General features: G+C 40.5%; 1 protein-coding gene across 1 annotated transcript in view; it reads right to left on the bottom strand.

Moving 5' to 3' along the window:
* Positions 1 to 22,871, bottom strand: part of usp10 (ubiquitin specific peptidase 10) — a 77,146-nt gene extending 54,275 nt beyond the window's left edge. The window contains exon 1 of the mRNA XM_033035793.1: positions 22,690 to 22,871. Within this exon, the coding sequence (XP_032891684.1) occupies positions 22,690 to 22,710 (21 nt within the window). The 5' untranslated portion in view covers positions 22,711 to 22,871. The remainder of the gene's footprint in view (positions 1 to 22,689) is intronic.
* Between the last annotated feature and the right edge of the window lie 3,878 nt (positions 22,872 to 26,749).

Raw genomic sequence — 26,749 nt, 5'->3', positions numbered from 1 at the left:
TTGGATACCACATGATCATCGTATTTAATACTAAAATGTAAAAATGCAACTAGCAGCCAACAAACTCGTATGTCTCTGCACACTTCTGATTCTTTTCCGTTTTATCCAGATCACCTCCATAAAGCAGATACTGCAAACCATCGCTGGTTCTAATAACCAGAAACATTTCTGTACAGGCTAACCCAACACAACTGAATCTCACCAGACGAACAAAATAACTCCTTTTTTTTTCTTTTTTTAAACTGCTCAATCCAATACTTACTCTTCTTGCACCAGATATCTCAATTAAATCCATTCTTTAATTGAAAATGTTTGTTCACTTTAGAAAATAATTTAATGAACATTTGCTTATTTCCTTTCAGGCCATTGGAAAATAGGGCAATTTGCATTTGGAGAAACAATTTTGGCGCCATCTATACCTCATTGGTACAGAGTGCACAATATGTATATCAAGTTACTTTGGAAAAGATGTGAAAAAAGGAAGAGATGTCATGTGTTTAAGAAATTACTTCACAATGATTACTTTAGTCTAGTTTATTGTCATGTGTACCAAGGTACAGTTAACAGCTTATGTTACATGCTACCCGGTCAGCAATAAGACAACACATGATTACAATCAAGCAATTTAGAGTGTATAGATACATAAAGGAATAACGTTTAGTGCAAGGTAAAGCCAGCAAAGTCTGATCAAGGATAGTCCACAGGTCACCAAAGAGGTAGATAGTAGTTTAGCATTGCCTAACGGGAGGGGAGAGAAGCAAGAGTGGCCAGGGTGCGACTCATTCTTGATACTGCTGCTGGCCTTGCCGAGGCAGCACAAGGTATAAATGGAGTCAACAGAAAGAGGTATGTTTGTGCTGGCTTTAACTGTCCCATCACTTTCAGGAAACTGTACATGTAACCTTATGGGCTTTTGTTGAACAACAGAGTGTAGTAATAAGAGACTGCAGCTTGATTTCTAGTCTAGGGGGTTGGTAACTTTTGGAATTATTCATCAACTTCAACATCAGTCCTACATTTCATATTTTTGGAACTACTCACTGAGCGCTTCATTTGCAGCCAGGTGACAGTTTCCTTTTCATCAGCATGCCAATAGGGCAATCTAAAGGAATCATTAAAAATCCCACAATCACAATATCTAACAATGCCAGGCACAGATTATGTACTTGGCTCAAAAGCAAAAAGCAAGAGCATGCACTAGATAATGAAACAGCCAATTTCATGACAGCCAAGTCTGGATTTTCCATATCGCCTCAATATCACAAATGAGACAAAGTTATTGAATTTCAGGGATTTTGCAGTGCAAGGATATCAATTTAATACGGTTAATTTAAGCACAAGCTAAAATACCCAATGAAATGCAATCCTTTTATCACAATGGATTGGTTCATTTAAGTTGAGGTCTGGCATTATAGTTATAGGATTAAAAAAAAATTCTTCCATGCATTGTATTCAAGAAACTTAAAAGACTGCAGATGCTCGAGTCTTAGGCAAAAAAAGTTTGCTGGAGGAACTCAGCAGACCAGGTAGCATTTACTGAAGGAAATGGGCAGGCAACATTTTAGATTGAGAACCGTTACTCCTTCCTCATGGCTGGCTTTAACAATAGATCTCACTGTCCAACAGCGCGGTGGGGGACTTTCAATCTAGGATTTGGTTTTCATCGCCACCTTCGAGGCAATTAAAAAACCCAACACTGGTCCTTCAAGTGGCCTGTTTATCCAGACCATAAATCAAAAATAGCTCAAATTATCAAAGGCGACAAGAATTTAGATCTGGAAGCTCACACATACTAGTTTTCCCGCAATGAATTAGTTCCCAAAGCCGAAGCTTAATTCAGTTTATTATTATTGTCACGTGCCCAGATATGGTGAAAAGCTTTTGTTTGCATGCAGCCCAGTCAAAGACTATGCACAATCAACCCATCTACAGTGTTCAGATAAAGGGTACAACAGATAAAGTCCAATTAAAGATAGTTCAAAGTTCTTGACAGATCTGAAGGGAGATCAAGGAAAACAAAGTTAGTGTAAGAAATGCTGCTGCTGAAATAATGGTTTTAAAGAGTGTGGCAATTGTATTGAATGATAGTAGTTCCTCTCCTGGGACCAGCCTAGCTCTGAGCACATATTTCTGTTTAACTTGGAATGATAAAATAAAACACAATTGTAGACATGTTGTATTGCACCACAGGGTATTACAATATTCCGTCAAGTTGTTATCCATGGGAACTGTGAACTTGACTGTTCAGGTCACTGTAATGGAACCTTGGTTTTCCTGTCAAGAATGTTTTTTTCCCCCCAAATAGCTATCAGGCGCACAGTTTTGCACACAATCTCAGATGTGATGCCTCCAAGCATCCAACAAAATGAACTTGGCCCATAGACCAATTTTTTTTCAAGGATCTTGTGGGTAGTAATCCTTTCACTTCAAGTGACTCAGTCTTTTAGTGTGATCAAGTGAAGAAAACCGTCACTAATAGTTCCACAGATGGCCAGTTTGGGTTTTTCCAGGGCCACTCTGCTCCAGATCTCACCCAAGCATGGACCAAAGAGCTGAATTCCACAGATGGAGCGAGAAGCCATAACAGCATTTGACTGACTGATTGTGGCATCAAGACACACTGGTTAAACTCATGGTAATGGAAAAACTTCAGTGAGTGCAATCTTCCAGTCCAAGGGCAGAATCTTCCAGTGGGTGGATGCTTGCTGACGACTGCAATATTTAATTCCATTCACAACGTAACAAATGAAGCAGCCATAAAGCAAGATCCTGCCATCAGTCAAGCCTGGGCTAATAAGTAGTGGCAAGTTACATTCATGTGACAATTGCCAGATAGTGCCATCTTCAATAAGACACTAGCTTTACCTTGCACTAAACGTTATTCCCTTATCATGTGTTTGCACACAATTGAATGGATAGATTGTAATCATGTATTGTCTTTCCGCTGGCTGATTAGCACGCAACAAAAGCTTTTCACTGTACCTTGGTACAAGTAACAATAAACTAAAAGCTGAACATTTACCCTTGACATTACCATCAAGGCCCACCCCTCCATCTTCAACATCCAGGGGATAACCGTTGACCAGCAGCACCACATGACTTTTCACATGAATACCATGGCTTCAAGAGCATGTCAGAGGCTGTGTACCCCGTGGCAAGAAACTTGCCTCCAAGCACTACAAAGTATTTCCACATGCACAAGTCAGGAATGTGATGAAATGCTCTCCACTTACCGAGATAAGTGCAGCATCAATGACTTTGAAGAATCTCAAAGCCACCTGGGACAAAACAGAGGGCAAGTCTGATATTTGGATACCCATCATCCGTATTACCAAGTCTATTGTTCCTGATGGACAAGGCAAGTTTGGCAAAGGTGACAGAACATTTGCTGATTTTTCACTCCACAAACTATACTTTTTGGGCCACGTATGCTGAAACAACCAGAATTTCATTAATCATGCAAAATCTTGGTAGCCAAAAGAGTTGTTTGATATTGATTGGTATGATGAACCTGGTTCTTTCAACAGAGAATCAGATGAATAGGAAACAAAGAGCACCATATGTGAAGAGCAGGTTGATACGAGGTGGGAAATATCATTTGCATCAAAGCAGCATGGCGAATAGACTACTGCCCATTTTCAATTAAGATGCCAGAAAATTGTAGAGATGTGAATGTAACCCAGTCCATCATATAAACCAGCCATTACCCTCTCCTCGCCCCCATCAATTCTGTCTACACTTCACTCTGACTTGGGATAGCAGCCCACATCAAGGACCATTTTCACCTTGGTCATTTCCTCTTATCTCTTGTCAGGTAGAAGATAGAAAATCTTGAAAGCATGCCCCACCCAATTCAGGAATGGCCACTTCCCCCTCGATATCAGATTACTGAATGGTCCTCTTGCAAGATAAGGTGTAATCCAGATTTCCAACCCACCTCATTGCAGCCCTTGCATTTTTATTTTATTTGCACTTCTCTGTAGCTTTAACAATATTATGCTCTAACACTATATTCTACACTGGCATTTATCTCTTTGCGCTGCCTGTTATATAATACTATATTCTACTATATAATACTAATTGATTTGAAAAGCATATCTGAAGTCGTAGACAAGATGCCTAAGTCATTAAGCCCAAAATACAGCCGTTACGGATGCACAGATACGTAGATCTTCAGTTTACAAAAGCAGCAGTGAAGCGATCTCTGTTGCAATCCCAGTTCCAACCTCATAGCTTTGAGTGTTGGTGTTTGACTCATTTGTAGCTCTACTTGTACCAATGCACTTTCATACTTTCTATATTTGATTGGTTTGTAATTTATGGGTATATCCGTAAATATAGCACTCGGTAATGAAACTGAAGGTCTCCAAACTTCCAGGTTATTTTCCTGTTTTTATGTAATATTCCCATAGTTTCATATCCTGTATTTTAAGTAGTATAGATTATGGTGTATACCCAAAATAATTAGATGAAGCAAAAATAAATAAATCTGTTTTTACAAAGAAAAATATCAGATATGTCCCTGTGTTTTCTTGACTTTTGAGACATTTTTCAAACATGCTTTCATCAAACCTATATGCTAATTTATACCAGGACGATTACATAAAATTTGCAATTAAATCTCTATATACCAAGTTCTGATTGTGCTTACGATTTTTTTTTATCATTTATCACCCGATAAGTTGTTTTCTGATGCTCCGAGTTTTTGTAGCAGTGTCAATTTGGTGACTTTTTAAATGTGAATTAAAAACAGAGTAACCGATTTTATATTCTAGTTTACTCATCTATTTTTAGCGATGTCTCATTCGTGTGCGCGCGTGCTCGCGGGTGTGTGTGTGTATGTGCGTCCGTTGAGTAACGCCATGAATGCTATTTATAGCACTATAATGTTTTTTTGTTGCACTCATTGTGATTTAAAAAATATATCAAACAACGCGATTATAATGACCCTGGCATGAACTACGGGCCGCGTGGTGGGTTAGGTGCCGACATTTTGTAAGGGAGCTTCGAAATCAGTAAGTGTTCCACATGTCTTATATGGGGGGTTTTTCTTGTCTTTTTTTAAAAAAAATTGAGAGTATTAAATTTTGGTCGATTTTGATCACAAATTAGCTCAAAAGGATCATAGGTAGGCCCATTTTTTATCCTGTGGTATTTCATTATGATTTAATAACTTTCAAATTTGGCCACCCATGTTACAGGTTGGTACCCTTATTCACGGAAACGCCCATATACAGGATTTTGGAGCAAAGGACCAACACCAACTAGCAGAAACGAAGCCAATACAGACGCTTCCAGCTGCATGCTTAAACAAGCTGGAATTATTTTTGGAAAATGCAATGTCAGGCAATTAATTATTACCTGTGGTCCCGATTTCACTATATTTTAAAATACAACGTTGTTTATAATGACAATTTCATCTTTGTAGAATGATATAAAGACAAATTTTATATTAAACTTCAATGTAATCAATTAATAAATACTTGGACTAACAGCAATATTAAAGTAAATCACACCAGAGCATTTTATTGGACTACAATCACAATGACAGCACACTAAAAAGGGATTAAGATTAATAAAAATAAAAATTTCTCTTACATAATGCTTTGAGGCTACAAGGAGGGAATTGTGATGATTTAGACACCCAATACTGCCAAATATAGCAGAAAGAGCACAAAGCCGAGATGGAGGAATGCATTCTTCTTAGGCATGTAGGTTTGGAAGAGGTAGGGTATTACAACGCTCGTGTGCCAGGAGCCAAAATAGCTTAGTAAACACAGGAGTAACGAGTAAGCAGGGCTAGGTGCTACCGAAGATACAAATAAAATGAAACAAAGCCATTTATGGAGTCTGTAACATTGAAAGCAAACCAAAGACAGCGCCCAAAAACAGTACAGCCAATTATGGATGAGAACCTGAACACCAGATTGACTGCAGATAGACATAAAATGCTGGAGTAACTCAGCGGGACAAACAGCATCTCTGGATAGAAGGAATGGATGACATTTTGGGTCAAGACCCTTCTTAAGACCTCAGCATTTTGTGATGCTGCCCGAGTTACTCCAGCATTCTGCGTCTATCTTCAGTTTAAACCAGCATCTGCAGTTCCTTCTTACAACATACCAGATTGACTGAGGCAAGCATGGATACTGCTGCACAAGGTAGAAATGGGCCATCTCTACTATACCGAAGGAAACAGAATAGCACATCAAAATCAGTAGCTCAGATAAATATCTTCAGATGTGTCTCAACCCAAGACAATGCCACAGTTCAGACAAAGCCATAGACAAAATCCCACAGATTATCGTCTCCCAAGTACCGTCTCCACAACAAATATTGTGTATTTTGAATCAATACCATCAAGTCTCCTGCCACTGGTAAGTCACCAGCTAGTTTAGTGCAGTTAGAATCAAACCTTCCTGCATAAAAAGTCACAATTTTATATCACTAAGAAGGACCCACACTTTCCTTCTCTCTGAATGAGAATATGTAAATTAGTTACACATCACAGACTGATGTAGAAGAAAATTATACAAACATTAATGATCATAAAGACTGATGACCAGAGCCAGGATTTTGCCATGAATGCCATAAGTGCCTTTTCATGTATTTTTTGATTTCATTAAGATAATGCTTTTTCACGATCGAGTGCCTAAATCAGCCTTTTTTTGGCCGATTTGCTAAAAGGTCACGCTATTTTCTCTAGTTGTACCGTGATTACAATGACGTTTTCTATGTTAACACATTAATATTCATGTTATTATGAACGTGTTAACATAGTATAAATTACAAGAACATTTCCACCACTGGGGCGAAACCGGGGGCGCCACCGTCGGTCGTTCATTCATTCGTGCTGCTGCCTGCTGGTTCAGTCTTCTCCAAAATCTATTTATTGTTTCAAACTTTGCAAACTTCCCACACTTCCCTTGAGAAATGTGGCAAAACATTAGTGAATAACTTGCAGGTTTTCAACAAAGTAACTGACGATATTCGTAAAGTTCTTGGCGATGTAGGTAAAGACATACAACGAAAATGTGAGAGAGTGATTTTAGCTAACAAAGATCTTGAAGAAATACAAAACATAGCTAAAGTTCTCAAAGGTAGTTGTAATGCACAATATATCGACATGAATATAGAGTCTGTAGCTTGTTTCGGGTATGCACCAGTGACCTCAGCTGAGGTTGAAATAAGTTTTTCACAACTGAAGCATATTCTGTCTGACAGACGGATAATTAACACCAGATAATTTTTTTTTAAATGCTAGTAATTATGTGCAACAAGGCAACTTTGGTCATTTAATGTAGTATACCTTTATATTATGATTTTTGACCATACTTTGGTGGAAGAAATACATGCCTTTTTTGTCAATACATTTTCATGCCTTATTTGTTATTTTATTATGCCTCTTTGCCTGCCTATTTCAGACTTTTTTAGTGCCTAAACATCCTAGCTCTACTGATGATTAGTGAATGGATTGTTTCACTGACTTTAATCACTTTGCAGCATTTACATCTACATATCAATTCAAAATCGCAACAGCCCCAAATCCAAAGAGGCAGCCTCAAATGATAAACCGAGTGAATGAAGTACATCCAGTTTGAAACACACTGCATAGAATGCACAAGTAAATTTTCCAGGTTAAAAAGTCTGTTCAAAACAAATCAAACTTGATCTATTGCAGCAAAATTCATTTCAATCTCTTGCAGCTTCACTGAATGCTGAGTGTGCAAATTTGCCACTTTGGGAAATGGTCAGATACAAACCATTCTTCAAAACTGCCAAGTTAAAGAAGTGCAACTTTAAATTTGACCATCTAATCTTAATACATTTTAAACAAAGCTAACCATAAATTAACCGAATCTTCAGCTACTGCATATTCTCATTTGTACATATAGCAAATAATGAATTCGGAAAATTAGGTTGCTGATCCCCAACCGTCACCTTAACATCTATTGTACATTCGGACACTTGACGGATTCAACAAAATAAGCCATGTATCTTATTTGCTTCATCGAGTAACAGATTTTAAGATAATGGCATACTTAACATTATTGATTTAGAAATGGTCATCTTACTGCTTTTATACACACTGAAATATTCTATCTGATAATACATGCAAACCAGTTTCAAAGGGAAACCATGGTTCCAATCAATTACGTGGGTCTATTGGGCAGAATTTACAAAGTTAAAGACTAATGATTAATTTGAAAACAGAGGACAATTAGAGCAAAGGGAATAATACACCATATCCAAATAATGTTTTACAAATCCTTACAGCAGCTTGGAGCCACAGCAATGATCAATTAAAAACTGGACATGAAAGCTTCTACACACAATGCGTTTCATCATATCTCACATATGCCAACCCAAAATGTTGCCTCTCCATGTGCCCCGGAGATGCTGCCTGACCCAGTTATTCCAACATGTGTTTTGTTTTTTGTTTTACACACATTAATTCCAACCAGATTTTCTTTTAACTTTCTCTTGTGTGCCCTCAAAGAGATATGAACAAAGTAATTCATTGGTTGCAACAATGGTAGCAAGAGTTGCAAAAAAAATATGCAAGCACTTCTCATTTCGCTTTTTGACCCCAGACTATTAATAAATACGATGACCACCACATGCACTCTAACCTTCAAGTAAAAAAGTGTTAGAATTATAACTTTAGCTGCTTTTGAAAACAAATGCAAAAATTCTTAAAGAGTTTCTTGGATAATGTGAATCTTTCACCAGTAATCCATTTTTTTCCTTCTTGGTCCTCCAAAATATTCCAAATGTAATTTATTAAACTGGAGGTGGTGTTGCCTAAAACAAGCAAGGTCCCAAGTTCATGTTGCTAGTCAGGCTGACTCAGTTGTGCATTTTGTAGCAGTCTGCAGTATGAATTAAGATTCTAAATTAATATAAATCAACCTCAAAATGGACAGTATACCGACGGGAATGTCTCCCGACTTTAATTTGGAAAAATAGTTGGGTCAATTAGGAAATTTAAATAGCATTCCAATACATTAATGGGTATTTCTAAACATTAGCCCCACTTGAAGGGCCTTGACATGAAATGTCGCCCATTTCTTCTCTCTAGAGATGTTGCCTGTCCTGCTGAGTTACTCCAGCATTTTGTGTCTACCTTCAATTTAAACCAGCATCTGCAGTTCTTTCTTACACATTAGCACCCACCATTCTATGTGCAAGCTCTCTCGACACTGGCAAAGTGTGCATTAACTGTCTTTCAGTTTCACACTTCTTAAATTGGGACTGGCACACTTACCAAGTAACATGCTGTTAACTCAAGATATTCTACGTGTCTGTTTCTCAAATCAGAAGCCTGCTACATTATAAATATAATGACACAGCTTCAGATGGAAAGGGATCAGCACAAAGCAAAAGACAAACTACAAATTTTTGAAAGAGGAATGTTGCTAAAAGTGTGTCAAGATCTCGGTGAATGAAGTCATCCTTTCTACTGTAGGTATAGGGAAAACAATGTTCTTCATCTTTAATGAATGAGAAAATCCAAAAAAGTTTAATTATTCACAAAAACATTCCACATATAATTAAGGTAGCTACATGTCAGTCAGAAAAGTTCAAATTTGTGTTTACTCTGAATACCTCCATTTAAGGCATTCCTATGATTATGGAGGGTTAAAAATTCAGTTTTCTGCAGAAATTTAATAAGCTATAAATCTACTTTATCCAAGCACATCAGTTTTAAGTAGAAAATTGTAATGAGAGTTCCAAAAACTTTAAATTAGTTCAATATTGTTTTAAACCAGGCAATGATTTTAAACATTTTAATGATTCAGTCTGTTTATCATGAATTATAACTCCTGTACATGCGATTAGAGTTTCAAGCTAAGTCTGCTTCCATCTTTGAACACATATTTTAATATTTTAAAAGCACACATTTCTGTATAAATCTGTTGAAAGCCAACCCTGACAGATGCAACTCTTCTCCCCATCCCCCTCCACACCCGCGAAAGCTGCAAATGACAAATCTAAATCATAAAACTGGTCATTATTCAGCATTGAGCCTGCATCTTAGTCAGATCATAGCAAAAACGTAGAGAAAATGCTACTGCCAAACTGCAGACATGATTGTGATCCTGCATCCAGCACTCTCAAACAGTTTGAATGCAAATAACTAATTAAAAATGTACTTTAATCAGACTGTAATATGAATGTTACTGGCCACAAAATTCTGACGTGATTGTTATATTTAACCTTCAACAACTGGCATGTTAATAATCTATTTTAAAAGTATCTCCTTGAGATAGGAATGACCATAGCATTTATTGTGGATCTTTTATCGCCTTGTAAATAGATAATTAAGACCTTATGTTTCAAATATACTATATATATTGAACTATTTTTACGTTCTGTGATTTGTACAGGTAAGAATTATTTTATGTAACTCGCAATTTTTACATTTGTGTTGATGATTTTGCCATAAAAAAACAGCATACACAACATATTAGCACAAGTATCCCATCTGTGCATTGATTTAAGCAAAACAAAACCAATTTCTTTGTAATCCATTTTCATCTGCTTTTCTTTGAGGCTAACCTTGTGTGAACTAGGAAAAAACTGAACTTTAAAGAATGAAATATGAACCAATAGCAGAAAACATGAGAAAGGCATCATAATAGCTAACACTGCAGAACAATTGCCCACACTTTCAATTCTCTTGGAAACATTTAATTCAGAAACAGTTTATGGTTTTGCATACATGCAACCGGAATTAACTCCTGTCAACCCCAGCAGCTAGATCAGTCAACAATGCAATTTAGCATTTATCTGGTGATGGGATTAGGTACTGATCAATGCAAGTATGTTGGATACTAAATTTTATCCCCTGATTGAAATAGAATAAATGATATGCAGCTTTATACAAACACAATATTTAGATTGTAGTTTAGGGAATCTGAACAGATATGGACGGACAAAATGTTACAAATCAAAGATGCTTTTTCAATGGCAAATCAATCTCTAATCACCAATACTGTTATCTGTGATATGCTCACAAATTCTGTACCCTCAAAGAATTATGAAGGGATCCATTTTAATCCAGAAAAAAGCAATAAATTGTTACTGACAAATTATTACACAGATTACATTCTGAGTGTATACTATACACATTGGTAATCATATTACTAAATTGTCCACTGCAATTAAAGCCAACTCAGTAACTTGCAAATTATTCATGTACTTCCAAAGAAATGTTATAAAATTTCCCTAGTACTGAACTGTACTTCCACCATTTAAAATAGATGGTAGACACTTTATTATGTTATTCTTAATTATTTTGAACATGGATGTCAATTGATGCCAATGTTATTAATACTGGATGTTAAAGAATTTAACAATTTGGGTGGCACAGCGGCAGAGTTGCTGCCTTACAGCATCAGGCACCCAGGTTAGATCCTGACCACAGACACTGCTTGTACGGATTTTGTATGCTCTCCCCGTGACCACGTGGATATTCTCCGAGTGCCCAGGTTTCCTCCCACATCCCAAAGACACGCATGTTTGTAGGTTAATTGGCTTTTGTAAATTGCCATGTGTGTAGGACAGAACTAGTGTATGGGAGATTGCTTGTCGGCATAGACGCTGTGGGCAAAAGGGACCATTTTCATGCTATGTCTATAAACTAAACTTCTTCACTACCCCACTATTTACACACATTTCAAATCCGTCAATTATAGAAAAAGCCAACCAAATTTCATTTCAGCTTGTCGTACTAGATCAAGCTTAGGTGGAAATAGAACACTAATTTTCTTGACATCTTTTTCAAAAAACGTCATTTCATAAAAGCAAAAACTTCAAATCATGAACATTTAAAACAAAAGCAAAACATTTTTAAGACAATAACCTTCCAGCAGAACTAACAAAAGTTACAGTAAATACATTTCTATTTCAGAGAAGGGGATTCTGTCAGAGTGAAGGCCAAGAGACAAAATGATATCAATCGCGATACTGACTAAGGGGCCAGTAATGGCTTGTTAATCACAGCCAAAACTGTCTGGAACAGGTGTAAATAGAGAGAGATGAATTGAGGCAAAGCAAAAACAATGCTACAATGAAATACAGAGAGGCTGCAGTTAATAACAATCTGAAATAAGAATACTGGACATGCCCAGCAAATCATGCAGCACGTGTGGAGTGACGTTATATAATAACAAATATTACAGATTATCATCACAAGCAAACAGCTTCAAGAGAAATCAGGAAAGTTTATCTAAAATTTGTCAGAAACTGTGTAGAAACAGCTCCTTTGACATGCTGAGACACTCATTCTATCCTAATCCATTTTTCCTTCTCCTCATTCACATTAACAATCCCCACTCCTCAGAGATCTACCGCCTACACATAGAAAATCATAGAATCATACAGCATAGAAAGGAGCCCCATCGGGGCATGCCAACCATGATGCTTATCTACCCTAATCCCATTTGCACACATTCAGCCGAAATCCCTTTATAGCTTCCCTATCCAACTACCCATCCAAAAAACCTTTGACAGCTCAATCCAGACACTCGCCACACTGCAAAAAACTCACCTGCCAGATCACCTTCAAAAATATTTCCCCTTACCACATTGCACACTAAACTAAAAGGGCAAGTGGATAGCTGCTGAGTATTGTGACCATTCGCTTTTTATTCTTCCGATTACTGCTGTGTTCAGTGCCTCAGTTCCAGCAATTTGCTTCTTTTCTCTCTCTCTTTCTTCTTTTCTGTCATTGCACTGGGCTCTCTTGGCTTCCAACTTATTGCTTGTTCACTGTTCTTCCCACTACTCCCCGTCCCAATCTGAAGTTTTAAACAGGTTTTCTGAACTTTCCTAGTTCTGAGGATCGGTCATCAAACGGAAAGGTTAGCCATTTTCCCCCTTCAAAAAAAGATACCTGACCGCCGAGTACATCCAACATCTTTGGGTTTTTATTGTCAAAAGCGCTGGTGGATGTATACACTTCAATTTTAGGGAGAAAATTAAAAAAATTGAACAATATATAAAATGCCACATACCGATTATAGTAATTTTTGATTAACTACGGAATCCTGTTATTTACAAGCCCCCCTCCTTCACTTTTACTATGGATGTTCAGTCACTCTACACCTCCATCCCCCACCATGAAGGTCTTAAAGCCCAGTTTCTTCCTCGACCACAGAACCAGCCAAGTTCCCTCTACCAACACCCTTCGCCGCCTCGCAAAGCTGGTCCTTACTCTTAACAACTTCTCCCTCGACTCCTCCCACTTCCTCCAAACCCACAGCGTAGCCATTGGCACTTGAATGAGCCCGTGCTATGCCTGCCTCTTCGTTGGGTACATTGAACAATCGCTGTTCCAGGCAAGCACTGGTCATATCGCCACACTCTATCTCCGCTACATTGGAAACTGCATCGGGGCTACCACCTGCAACCATGCAGAACTCAGACGTCATTGACTTCACTGCTAATTTGCATTCTGCATTCAAATTCACTAGGACCATCTTCGATATACCCCTACTGTTTCTTGATCTCACCATCTCCATCATAGTACAGGGCTCGAAATTAGCGGTTGCCCGGTTGCCAATGGCGACCTAGTGCCATCGGGCAACCTAACAGCCGTCCTCATTTGCCCGGCTTGGCAAGCAACTCTGAGCGGTCCCCCTCTCCGTCTCTCTGTCATTTTCTGTCTCCGCCCGCCATCCATAACCGTGTCCGGGCCGCCGGATCTCCGCTCTCCGTCCGCTCATCGGCCGGTACGGCAGGCCGCCTTGCACATGCGCACTGCTACGACCAGCACATCCTTTCCCTTGCACATGCGCACAACCACAGCCAGCGCATCATCGGCCGCCCTGCACATGCGTACTGCCACGGCAACTGGTCGGCACCAGCCACTTTCTCCCTCCCTTTGCATTGTGGGAGATCTAGCCGCCATTGCTCTCTGGTCGCCGCCTCGCAAGCAAGAATTTCATTGTCCTATCTGGGACACGACAATAAAACTCTCTTGACTTGGACTTAAGCAAAAAAGGGTTCTTGGGAAAAAAGAGGTACCTTAAATTTAGTTGCGTCTGGTTGGGTAACTATGGTAGGGTGAAGACTATTCCATGCTTTAATTGTGCGGGGGAACTCCATGGAGCAGCCAGCATCTCTGGATAGAAGAAATTGGGTGGCGTTTCAGGTAGACACTTCTTTACATTTCCTCTGGTTTTAGTGTTTTTAGTTTAAAGATACAGCGTGGAAACAGGCCCTTCGGCCCACCGAGTCCACGCCGACCACCGATCAACTGTTCACTAGTTCTATCCCACACCTTAGCGACGTAAGTCACGAGTCAATAGTGCTTTATTCTCTCACGTCCCAGTTAGAACAATGAAATCCTTACTTGCAGCAGCACAACAGAATATGTAAACATAGTACTCTGTAAACAATGTTATAAACGAGAAAACAAAACAGTGTATATTTATATATGAATATGCATATGAATATGAAGTATATAAATATACATAGAGAATTTACCTGGTATTAATAAAGTTCTATCGTATAGTACCGTGTGTGAAGGAAGGAAGGAACTGCAGATGCTGGTCTAAACTGAAGATAGACACAAAAACCTGGAGTAACTCAACAGGTCAGACAGAATCTCTGGACAAAAGGAAAATATTACGTTATGGGTTGGAAAAAAGTTCCTGCACAACTTTGGAATGTGGAAGGAAACAAGAGCACCCGGAGAAAACCCATGCGATCAAAGGGAAAAGGAGCAAACTCTATCAGACAGCACCCATATTGAGGATCAATTCCAGGCCTCTGGCGATTTTAGGCTGCAACTTTATGGCCAATGTGCTGCCCCCTAGTCTTGAACTGAATTAAAATATACAGTAGCTGTAAAGGGGGACATAGTGTCACTTAGAGATTTAAGACTGAAAATGGATAGTTTCATTTTTTTAGTAACAAAAGTTATCAACGTATACTTTTTTGTGTGTTGGAAAATAATATAGTGGCACAGCTGGTGGACTTGCTGCCTCACACACCAGAGATCTGTGTTTGAATTTGCACATTCTCCCTGCAAGCATGTGGGTTTCCTCCCACATCCCATTGGCTTTGTAGGTTAACTTCTCTCTGTAAAATTGCCCGTAATGTGTAGGGAGTGGGTGAGGAAAGTGGGATAACAGAACTTGTGTGAATGGGTAGACAAAAATGCTGGAGAAACTCAGAGGGTGAGGCAGCATCTATGGAGCGAAGAAAATAGGCGCCGTTTCGGGTCAAGACCCTTCTTCAGACTGATGTCGTGGGAGGGGGGGGGGGGGGAAGAAAGGAAGAGCCGGAGACAGTAGGCTGTGGGAGAGCTGGGAATGGGAGATGGGAGAAAGCAAGGACTACCTGAAATTGGAGAAGCCAATGTTCATACCACTGGGGTGAAAACTACCCAAGTGAAATATGAGGTGCTGTTCCCCCAATTTGCAGTGGGCCTCACTCTGGCCATGGAGGAGGCCCAGGACAGAAAGGTCCGATTCGGAATGGGAGGGGGAGTTGAAGTGCTGATCCACCGGGAGATGAGGTTGGTTATTGTATGAATAATGCGATGTAAAGCGCCTTGAGTATTAGAAAGGCGCTATATAATCCCATCCATTATTATTATTATTATTGTGAACTGAGTGTAGGTGTTGTGCGAAGCGATCGCCAAGCCTGCAATTGGTCACATCGAGGTTGATCACATGCTGAATAATCCAACCAGATTTTTGTTTGGAAGTGGAAAGAAATAATAGAAATTGCATTTATTGCAATGTGTAAAACTCGATGAGATACTGTATTATAATTTTGCTGCATGTCATTGCAGTATATATCATGTCTTGATTGGTGAATATGTTTAGTTTGTGACTTTATTTGAAGCAGAAATAATATGTGAATGCTTCAGTGACCATAATTCCAACCAGTAACTACACACTTCGTCCGAGCACACTATCACATGCGTCATGCAAGCCGTCTTAAATGACCACCTAAAAAACATACTGACTCCCACAGCTATCTAGAGTACACTTCTTCCCACCCTGCTTCCTACAAAGACTCTATTCCCTACTCCCAATTCCTCAGTCTACGCCGCTCTGTGCCCAACATGATGTGTTCCATACCAGGACATCCGAGAAGTCCTTATTCTTTAGAAAACGGAGGTTTCCCTCTTCCATCATAGATGAGGCCCTCACACGCGTCTCCTCGGTACCCCGCAGCTCCGCCTTTACTCCCCCTCCCCTAATCACAACAGGGACAGTGTTCCTAGTCCTGACCTTTCACCCCATCAGCTGTCAAAAACAGAACAGAATACTCCAACGTTTTTCGCCACCTCCAACGGGATCCCACCAGCCGCATCTTCCCATCTCCACCCCTTCTCGCTGAGACCATTACCTCCGCAACTCCCTGGTTAACGCAGCCCTTCCCATCTAACTTCCCCACCCCTCCTCGGTATTTTCCCCTGCGTATGCAGGAAATGCAATACCTGTCCCTATACCTCCATCGACTCCGTCCAAGGACCCCGACAGTCTTTTCATGTGAGGCAGAGATTCACTTGCACCTCCTCCAACCTCATCTACTGTATCCACTGTTCCAGATGTGGACTCCTGTATATTGGCGAGACCAAGTGCAGGCTCGGCGATCGTTTCACTGAATAACTCCACTCAGTCTGCCTAAACCCATCTGTCTGCCTAAATATCCTGGTTGCTAATTACTTGAACTCCCCCTCCCATTTCCACCTTGTGAAAGAAGGAACTGCAGATGCTGGTTTAAACCGAAGAAACAAAAAGCTGGAGTAACTCAGTGGGACAGGCAGCATCTCCGGAGAAAAGGAATGGGTGACATTTCGGGTCGAGACCCTTTTCAGATCATACTGACCTTATTGTCCTAGGCCTCCTTCATTGTCAGAGTGAGGCCCAGTGCATATTGGAGGAATAGCACCTCATATTTCACTAGGGCAGCTTGTACCCCAGTGATATAAATATTGACTCCTCCAACTTCAAGTAACCATTGCTTTCCTTCTCTCTCCATCCCTCCCCCTTCCTAGTTCACCAACCAGTCTGACTAGCCCCCTGATTACATTTTATCTATGCTCGTTGTCAGCTTCTTCTAGCTAACAATGATCTATTCTACATTTCCCTTGTATTCATCTCCTTTGATGTTTCGTTTCACACATTACCTTTCCTTCTCTGTCTTTCTCTCCCGACACTCGGTCTGAAGAAGGGTCTCGACCTGAAACATCACCCATTTCTGTCTACTTTTTTTTCCCCCCATATATAAAAGGCTTAACATCAAGCATCCTTGCCCACTGAAAATCTTTCCACCTTACAGTCTCATTAAGAATATTATTATTTCAAAGGGTTTCATGCAGCTCAAATTCAAAACTATTCCTAGTGTGCCAAAATAACCATCCAACATTGAAAATAATACAATATGGCTTAATTGATAATATACAAAGTGGTTTAAACAAAAGAGTGTTATGCTAAATAATCACCCATCATTCCAATAGAATTGTTAAGATTTATTGCTCAATTTGTTAGCTCTTGGCATCAGAGAAAAGCTATTCAATGTAATTACAAGCATTAGGCAGAGTGGTAGTAATATGTTCAGTGGTATTTTGAATATGTTTTCTTGGTTACTGTTTGAAAACTAAGCTTCTTTTCCAAAAACAAGCAGGTTTCCTTGTCAGACAATGGGTTCTTCAAATGACAAGGGCATGGTCTGCAAACCATCATTCTATTAAGTTCATCACACCAAGTTAAAAACAAGATTCTACTAAAATCAAAACCTGCATAACTAAAAAGCATTCCTCTGTTATATTAATTGTGAACAGCCATTACCACTAATCATAAAATCCAGTTATTCACCCATCTTTCAACATAGATTGAGAGATTACACAGCACAACCAAAAATACATTTACTTCCAGCAAAAAAACAAACAGCTGGAGGAACTCAGAGGATCACGCGGCACCTGTGGGTGGAAATGAACAAAGATGTTTCAGGTTGGACCCTTCTTCAGGCAGAGGATACCAACCTGAAAAGTCATCTGTCCATTTCCTTCCACAGATGCTGCCTGACCCGCTGAGTTCTTCCCAGTTTGTATTTTGCTCAAGATTCCAGCATCTGCTGTTTCTTGTGCTTCCATTTTACTTCATTTCAAATTCTGGACCATAATAATTAGATATATGAACAAGAACATACTCAGAAGCACGATGAATCTGAGCATTTTTTCCTAAGAACTGTCAAAGACAATAGCCAAAAATAGTCAAACAACAAAGGACATTTATTGTCACATACACCAATTGGTGTGAAATTTGGGTTGCCATTGCAGCACACCAATAAAAATAAACACAACATTAAAGAATTTAACATTAAACATACAAAACATCCCCAAACAATGGTTCCCACTGTGAGGGAAAGTAGCAAAGTTCAGTCCATTTCCTCTATGTTCACCCATGGTCGGGGCCTATTGAGGCCTCCGCAGTCACCGATACAGCGGCCCGATGTTTCAGGCCCTCGCCGGAATTATGGAACTCCGGCGTCGGAACACTCTTCAGGGGCTTAGAGCTGCGAAACAGCCGCGACTTCCGAAGTCCACAGGCCGCGCTGGTCGGAGCTCCAACACTGGCGATTTCGGCGAAAGATCCCAGGCTCAAAGTCAGCGCCGCCGCGGCTGGACCCTCCGCAGACCCCACAGCTCCACGATGTTGAAGTCGGCAGTCACAGCACTCCGGAGCTCCACACGGCGACACGGGTAAGGCATCGCCCGCTCCGCAATGGTACCGCAGTGCTGCGCTGCAGCTCGCTCTGTGTGGTCTCCAGCATGAAAGGCCGATCCAATCCAGGTGGTAGGCTGCGAGGAGGGGGCGAAGATGCGGCTCGGAGGAAGGAAGCAACCTCGCCCAGGTAAGGACTGGAAAAATCGGTTCCCCCCCCCCCCCCATATATAAAAAAAGACTAAAGGGCCTCCAAAACAAAACTGCTGCAGGCGAGGCTGCCACACTCTATGGCGCCACCACTCAGTGAAATAAAAAACAGGGACAGATTTAGCTGAAGTGTCAAGGAATCCTGAAAAACAACCTACTTTTACAAGCATACTTTTTAGTTACTTGTCATGAGTGCATAAGCAATAGTTTATCAAAACAGTGCAAGATTCAAAATTAACACTGGTCAGATAGATAGATGACAGCAACAATAAGTGAATTTCAGTAACAGGAAAAAAAGCATCTATATCTATACTTTTTTAGATCTATACTCCAGTTGTCTCAGTAAATATGCAATCCTATAAGGTGATAAATTGCTATCGCCTTAGATAATGAGTCTCTTAACTAACATCCTTGGCTTTTAAGCTTGCAACTAATTTAAATCTTGACTTTTTTTACTTTTACAAAATATATTGAGGCACTTTCCTAACGAGTCTAATTTTGGTTACTTCACTTCTTAACCATCTCCAACATAATAAACTTTTAATCAAAAGGCTACAACATGATTCACACTTAATATTGCATTTACTGCCCATGTGTTTTTTTCGCTTTCACAAAACAAAATACAGTGGTTTAATACTTAATTTTAGGTATTATGTTTGTTTGGACATTGCATGTACCATGGGTTATAAATGTAAAACATACCTAATATAGACGCAAGAGAAATATTATAAAAAAAACAATACGTGTCTATGAGGACAAGTTAGTGTAAGGGTTACCAACCTGGGGTAAATTTCGCCTACCCAGGGGGAAAATTTGGTGTTTCTGGATTTGTACATATTTTTTCTCATTGACTGACTGCGTTTGGTTCTAGTATATAACATCATTAGTTGTTCATAAATAAGTGAAATAACATTGTTATGTGCTGTTAAAGTTGCCAGGGGTAAATGGGACGAAAAAGTTTGGGAACCCCTGAGTTAGAGCCTATGACGACAGCTTCGTCAAAAAGTATTGTTTGAAAGAGAAAAGGAAGAATGAAAGGCAAAGAGACAGAAAGATTCAAGGAATTCCAGAGCCTTGATATTTGGTAGTTCCAGCTCCCGTGAAGCATAAATAAAATCAGGGAAACATTTAGAAGGGTCAAATATAAGAGGCCTGGGAGATAGTAGGGACAAAGATGAGCTAAATTCATGGAGAGAAGTGAAGACAAGTATGAAAACTTTAAAATTGAGACATTATTTTACTGGGAGCTGATGTAGGTCAATGCAGAGACTGAGCTTGATCCAAGTTAGATGAATGTAAAAATACAAGAACCAGCATGGACTAAGCCAATTGGTCCATGGTAACGCCAACATTTAGAATGAGTGTGATCGATGCTTCACTTCCAGCGCTACATAATCATAGAGCACAGGCGACCAAACTCTTGACTCCCTAAATATCTACAGCAAAAACTCAGCGAGTTCCAAGTTTAAGCCTGGTTGAATGCTGAAAAGGAAGCAAACTAGAATAATCAAGTGTTCAGGCTTCAAATATGCAGCCATGGGTTAAGCATGTCAGCTTAGATAATAGCAGGTCTCAGCAACTTTACAAAGAAAAATTTGCAAAGAAAATTTGTGATTTTAGCTACATTTGCATATTTGTCATTGTCAAAATTAACAGTAAATTCATAAACAGTAGTCCCCCCCTGTAATGGCAACATTTAGTAAGATTGTGGCTGATATTTCACCGCAAGCATTATTCTAATTTCTGGGGCGCAGAAAGAACATAAGATAAGGGAGAAGCAACTGAATCATCTATTTCATACCTCCCAATCTTTTGTTCGATAATATTTCTTGTATTTTTTCGTGGATATAGGATAAATAGCCTATGGATTAAGGTGAAGGGAGATAGCACAGGCACAAGTTTAAAAAAAAGTAAATTAATGTTTATAATTACATCCAAGACTAAAAATCCAGATTTTCTGCAGCATATTCTGACAAATCTAATAATGCATTGTTGTGGTAAGAATGCTGTGCAATGTCAAAATGAAACCATGTCACCTTTCCTTAGTATCATAAAGGAAGTTTTTATTATGATACTCACTTATTTTAAAAAGACCACCACTGTGGAAATAATGCTAACTTTTGGATTGAGGAATATAATGAGCTCAAAATTAAAAAAATCATTTGAATGCTTCAACATTAATTAGAAAATGGTTTATGCCTGCAGAAAATAAGTATTACATTATGAATGAAAGACAAAATATTTCAGGAGTTTTACATCACAGGAACTACAAAACGTATCAAACCTTAGCTGTCTACATTGTCAGTCGACAGGCAGATATATTTTGGGAAATATTAGTAATTTTTGGTAAGCTTGTAAACTGCATCATCTCATTATGCCCCTGTTAAAATTCTTTAATTACACATCGATCACCGATTTATTTTGGACATACAAAAGCACGACCTCCAGCATGGTCCGCCATTCAAAGAGCTTTGTCCTTTAATATCACAAGTTTCAATAAACTACTGATCACAGATTTAAGATGAATATTATGTATTTATTCTCATTTGCACAAAAGCTCCAAACTTCCGAACTTCTAAAAGATGTAATATTTTATCTTGAGTTGTGAAAACTTCAGCTAGTTGAGTTGTCACTCAAACCATAACCTACTAAACACACAATTCTCATCTCCAATTATGAAGTTATTTTCTGCTACATTTACTGCATGAATGAATTTCTACATAAAGTAGATTCCTATAGATCAAGTTCAGAACATCTTTATAAACTGTTGAATAAACCTGCCATTCAACTAAGAAATCAATGAAATAGCAAGAACTGTAACATTAACCATTTAAAAAGTGATAATTTCTCAGTAACGACCAATTTGCCCCTTTTCTAATCCAGCATTAAAATAACAATTGTGAAAATGTTCACAAAATATTTCGACAATTCACCATTATGGTTTTTAATTAAATGTTGTCTCCATTGATTTGCAGAATTTCTGGGGGGAAAAGACCTAATCTAATTAGGAATCAACACTATAGTTTCAATATCCTCAACAGTGCTTACTGTTTAGGATGAGTATGCCACAAAAGATTATCAGACAACAACGTTTCTCCGCATAGTAAGAATGACAAAAAAAAACGTGCAACCGACCGCCAAAATGTTCGGTTGTAAGATATACAAAAGTCTCCCCTCGAAAAAATATCGGAATCCATTTTGCCCATTCCTCGCTATCATGTCCAAACACGCGTGGATCTTGGTGATGTCCCACTCATCTGCTGTGAATAAAACCAACGCCCCCCTCTACCTTCCAAGAACTCGGTCGCAATTCACCCGGTTAAACACGCGGGCAAACATTAATGTGCAGCAAAAAACAGTCCCCACGCTGGAATGAATCATCGGAATCATCACCAGCCCGCGAGCGAGCATGCACCCACCCCTCCCCCACCCCTTATCTCATTTTAAATGTTTTCTCCGTAAACCTAACATTTAGAAACGCAGCCGAATATTTTAAAAAAAAAAGGCAGAGGGCAGGGCCGCAGCGTGTTTTCTGTGCAGGCGAGAGAGGAACAGGTTGGACAGGGCTCCTTCTTTCGGAGGTGCATCGCGCCGAGGGAAGAGAGCCAGGCCGCAGAATACACCCCGGGGCCTAAAGCTCGACCTCATGGATTTTTTTTTCAATCACCCTGAAAGGAAATAAATAAACTCTTCCCGGTTTTTTTCTCCTCCCCGTTGCTTTGTACCCCGCGCGAAGGAAATACGTTTGCTCCGGCGCCACGCCGCCCTACCCGGCTCTCCTCACCTTTATATTGTTACTAGCCATTTTGCAGCTTTTGAATGAGATAACTCATGCTTCCCCGTTTGCCGCCATGTTGTCTGCTCCGGGACTGCGAGTGCGCGTGCGCGCCGCTCCCCGGGCTCAGCGCCCCTCCTCCCTCGCTCCCATCCCATTGGTCCAAGGAGGACGGTCTACGCTCTCCCATTGGCCGGCGGCTGCAGTCCACGCTCTCCCATTGGTCCGAGGAGCCCACCCCGCCCTCCCATTGGTCGGCGGCTGTGAGTCCCCGCTCTCCCATTGGTCGGTAGCAACGGTCCTCGACCTCCCATTGGTCGCCAGGCGGGATTGTCCCGCTCCGCCAATGAATTGCGGGTCTGAGGCAGCATGCCAGCTGATTGGACAGAGCGCGACTGAGGGGAGCTCCCAGCTCGGGGTTGGTCACTTCCTTCGGGACGCCAACCCATGTGTGGGCATTGTATTCAACAGCCTCAGGTGAACTTTCACTAACCAACACTCCTCCTCTCTCCCCCAACACTCTCTGTCTCTCCCAACACCCCACTCACCCAACCCTTCCCCCTATTCCCCACCAACACCCCACATAGTATTACTCCAGCAATTTGTACCTTCTGCAGTTCCTAGTCTCTGCATTTCTGTGTTTTGTGTACAAATGGGTCTGAACACTACTGTGTAAGGCACTGTTGAATGATAACAGAATGTATAAAGAGTTCTGTACAGATTTTTTGTATGTACTTGTCATTCTGAATAAAGTTTTTTTTCTATTTAAAAGACAATTCTGTTCTCTGCTACTTTGCACTTGGCTCCAGTTGTCTACTTGGGGTTTAGATTTACGTTTATTATTGTCATATGTACCAAGATACCATGAAAGCTGTTGAATGATAACAGAATGTATAAAGAGTTATGAAAGCTTTTGTTTGCATGTTATAGCAATGTTACAACATTTTGAGATTTAAAAAATCAAGTCTGCAATTTATCCCATCAGATAAAGCATAAAAGGAAGTTTAATTTGACACCTAATTCACTTTCATATCTTCAGTATTAAAAAAGTTATGGCCATTTTCATACTCGGAAATTAGCATCTTGTTCCCTATTGCTTTTCCATTGATTTAACACAAAAGCTGTGATCGAGGACAGTCAAATGTCAGGTATTATAGATTGAAGCATTCTGAAACAAATATGAAACAATCTTACTTGGATGACCTGAAATTAAAGCATATAATTAGTTAGTTACCCAATTGTAGCTAATTACAAAATTCAATTACTAGATCTAAACATCTATCCATTTCTTAAGAAAAGATTAACATTTTTAAATAGGCTAAGTGTCCAAATAACATTCACACAAGAATTCACTCTATAACATGATTTTTAAATCTCATTGTCATGAATTTATAGGCCAAATGGAAGGAATTTAGTGTTTAATACCTGTAAATTAATGGCCATTTTAATCATCTTGCGAGTGAGATTTTGTGGAACGCGATCGTTTGGAACGTTGCAGTTGCAGTGAATTTAAACTCCATATCGGCAAGAAAAATACTGCCGGTTCATACTGCCGGTTCTAAGTCACCTTTTCGCAACGTAAAATTTGGATTAAGGTCATCCTAAGAAGCACGTTTATATGTAAAATAAACGGCTTTCCTTTAGCTGTCCCGTATAACTGAAATCCGTCCCGGTTATTAGAAGTCCGTTCACGGCATTAGAAGCGGATTTTTATTTTACTCCAGCGCTGAAATTGTCCAGCGATTAAAAAAAATAAAAACATTCAGAGAACGGCCGTCGGAACAATTATTCAGCATAAGCTAGCACCCCGAGAAAATATATCCAGGACAGGCGATAGAAAACCGCATTTTGACCCCGCCCCCCCCCCCTCAAAGGCGCCAAAGTTGCGCACACGGCCAGTGACAGAACTGCAGCGCCGCTGAAGGTAAGTTTTGTAACATACCTACATGTTATCCAATCAAATATTAATACAATCAAGCCAAACACAAGCACAAAAAGTTTGAGAGAAGAGAAATAAACTAAAGTGCCGAATGTAGTTTCTTAGTAATTGTTCCAGAAAAAAAGTCCAATGTACGCAGTTTGGGGAATCAGGCCTGTACCATATCTTATGGAAGGACCTTTCAGAAGTCTGATAACAGAGGGGAAGAAGCTGTTCCTCAGTCTCTTGGTAAGCACTTTCATGCTTTAGTATCTTCAGCTCAACAGGAGGAGAAGAAATGGTCAGGGTGGGAAAGGTCCTTGACTGTGTTAACTGTTTTCCCAAGGCAGTGTAAAAGCGTGTGCTTGGCTTGATTGTATTCATATACGGTAAGCAAACAAAAGCTTTTCAATTTATTTTGGAGCACATGACATTATTAAAGCAATATCTATATAAATCAAGAAGATAATCATTGACCTTCCATTTCAACATGATTTTCCTTCCCTAACAAGATAATGGTCCTGATACATTAACTCTGTTTCTCTTCTCACAGATACAGCCTGACCGGCTGCGTATTTACTGCATTTTCATATTTTATTTTTGATTTCCTACCTTTCCAATTTTTTTCTTAATCCACCCTGCCCACCATCACTGCCTTCCAACATTGGGAAACGATTTGAGTTGAGAATGCTGTCAATAACAGAGCATCTACATGACTCTGGAATAGACAATTCCAAATATTCCCCATCCTTCAAATGATTTATACCCTCTCATTTCAGTCAAACTTGCCTTGTTTCGAGAATGTGACTCATGCTTCTGGATTCCTCAGGCTAATCCTATTCACTGGAATGAGCTTTCTCTTCTCCATTCCTTTGACCACTGTCTCTGCAATTTAATACCACATTTTTTTCTAGTAAGCTGCAATAAATCACCACCCTCCCCTCCTCTCTCTCCCCCCTCTCTGTCCCCCTCCCATTGTGGCGGCGCTGTGTTACAGCTGCGGCTCGCCTGCAGTCTGTCTGTTTTTACTTTTTTTGTTTGTTTTTTTTTGTCTAGTTTAGTAATTTTTTTGGTTATTAGGTGGTGTTATGTGTGTGGGGGGAGGGTGAAACAGAGCTTTCTGTCTCTCCCTTCGGGGGAACGCGACTTTTTGTCGTATCCCCCTTCTCTTCCCCCGTCTGCGCTGAGGCCTAATGGCGGAGCTGGCGGCCTCCAACCTGCGACCGACCTCGAGGGTCCGGAGGTAGAGCCAGCCAGGACTCACCAACGCGAGGCTGGCCGGCTTCGAGCTGTGGCGACGTCCGGGTAGCGGCACGACTCGGCGCTCCGGTGAGGGCGGACGGCGCGGGGCTGAGACACTCCCGTGCGGCCGGCACGGGTACTGACTGGAAGGCGCTCCCGTGTGGGCAGCCCGGTGCGGGGCTGAGACGCTGCCGTGCGGGCGGACCGGCTCCCGGCTGGAAGGTGCTCTCGTGGGGGCAGCCCGGTGCGGGGCTGAGACGCTGCCTTGTGGGCGGCCCGGTGCGGGGCGGAGACGGTGCTACGGCGGCTGAGGCTGTGTTCTGGCGGCGGCGACCTGAATCTGGGGCTCGGCCGCGGGCCAGTGGAGGACAATGTCGGGAGCTCGCAGGTCACAGGCTGGTGCCTGTTTTCCGGAGCACCCGTTGCAACAGCTGCGTCCGCTGGACTGGAGGGCGGCAGCTTCGACAACCCCCCAGGCCGCGGAGTTTGAACCGCGGGACTGACTTACCATCGCCCGGTGGGGTATCGCCTCGGCGCAGAGGGAGAAGAGGAAGGAAGAGACAGTAACTCTAAGACTTTTGCCTCCATCACAGTGAGAAGGTGTTTGGTGAACTCACTGTGGTGGATGTTAATTTGTGTTTATTGTGTTCTGTTATTATTACATGTATGGCTGCAGGCAACAGCATTTCGTTCAGACCGAAAGGTCTGAATGACAAATAAAGGATTCAATCAATCAATCAATCAATTGTTACGGAGCTTTTGCATTTTTCAGCTTGAAATTGTGCAATATGGTGCATACTGTAACGAGTCTTTTAACTTACACTTGAATGCAATGTTTATGCTTTAAATTGGATTAGCTATAAATAACGTTGGACTAAATTACATTCCTAATTACATTCCACAGTAGAG

Source organism: Amblyraja radiata, chromosome 17, assembly GCF_010909765.2.
Source record: "Amblyraja radiata isolate CabotCenter1 chromosome 17, sAmbRad1.1.pri, whole genome shotgun sequence".
NCBI classification, from domain to species: domain Eukaryota; kingdom Metazoa; phylum Chordata; class Chondrichthyes; order Rajiformes; family Rajidae; genus Amblyraja; species Amblyraja radiata.
The sequence above is the reverse complement of the archived record's forward strand: the minus strand, read 5'-3'. Positions and strand labels throughout refer to the sequence as shown.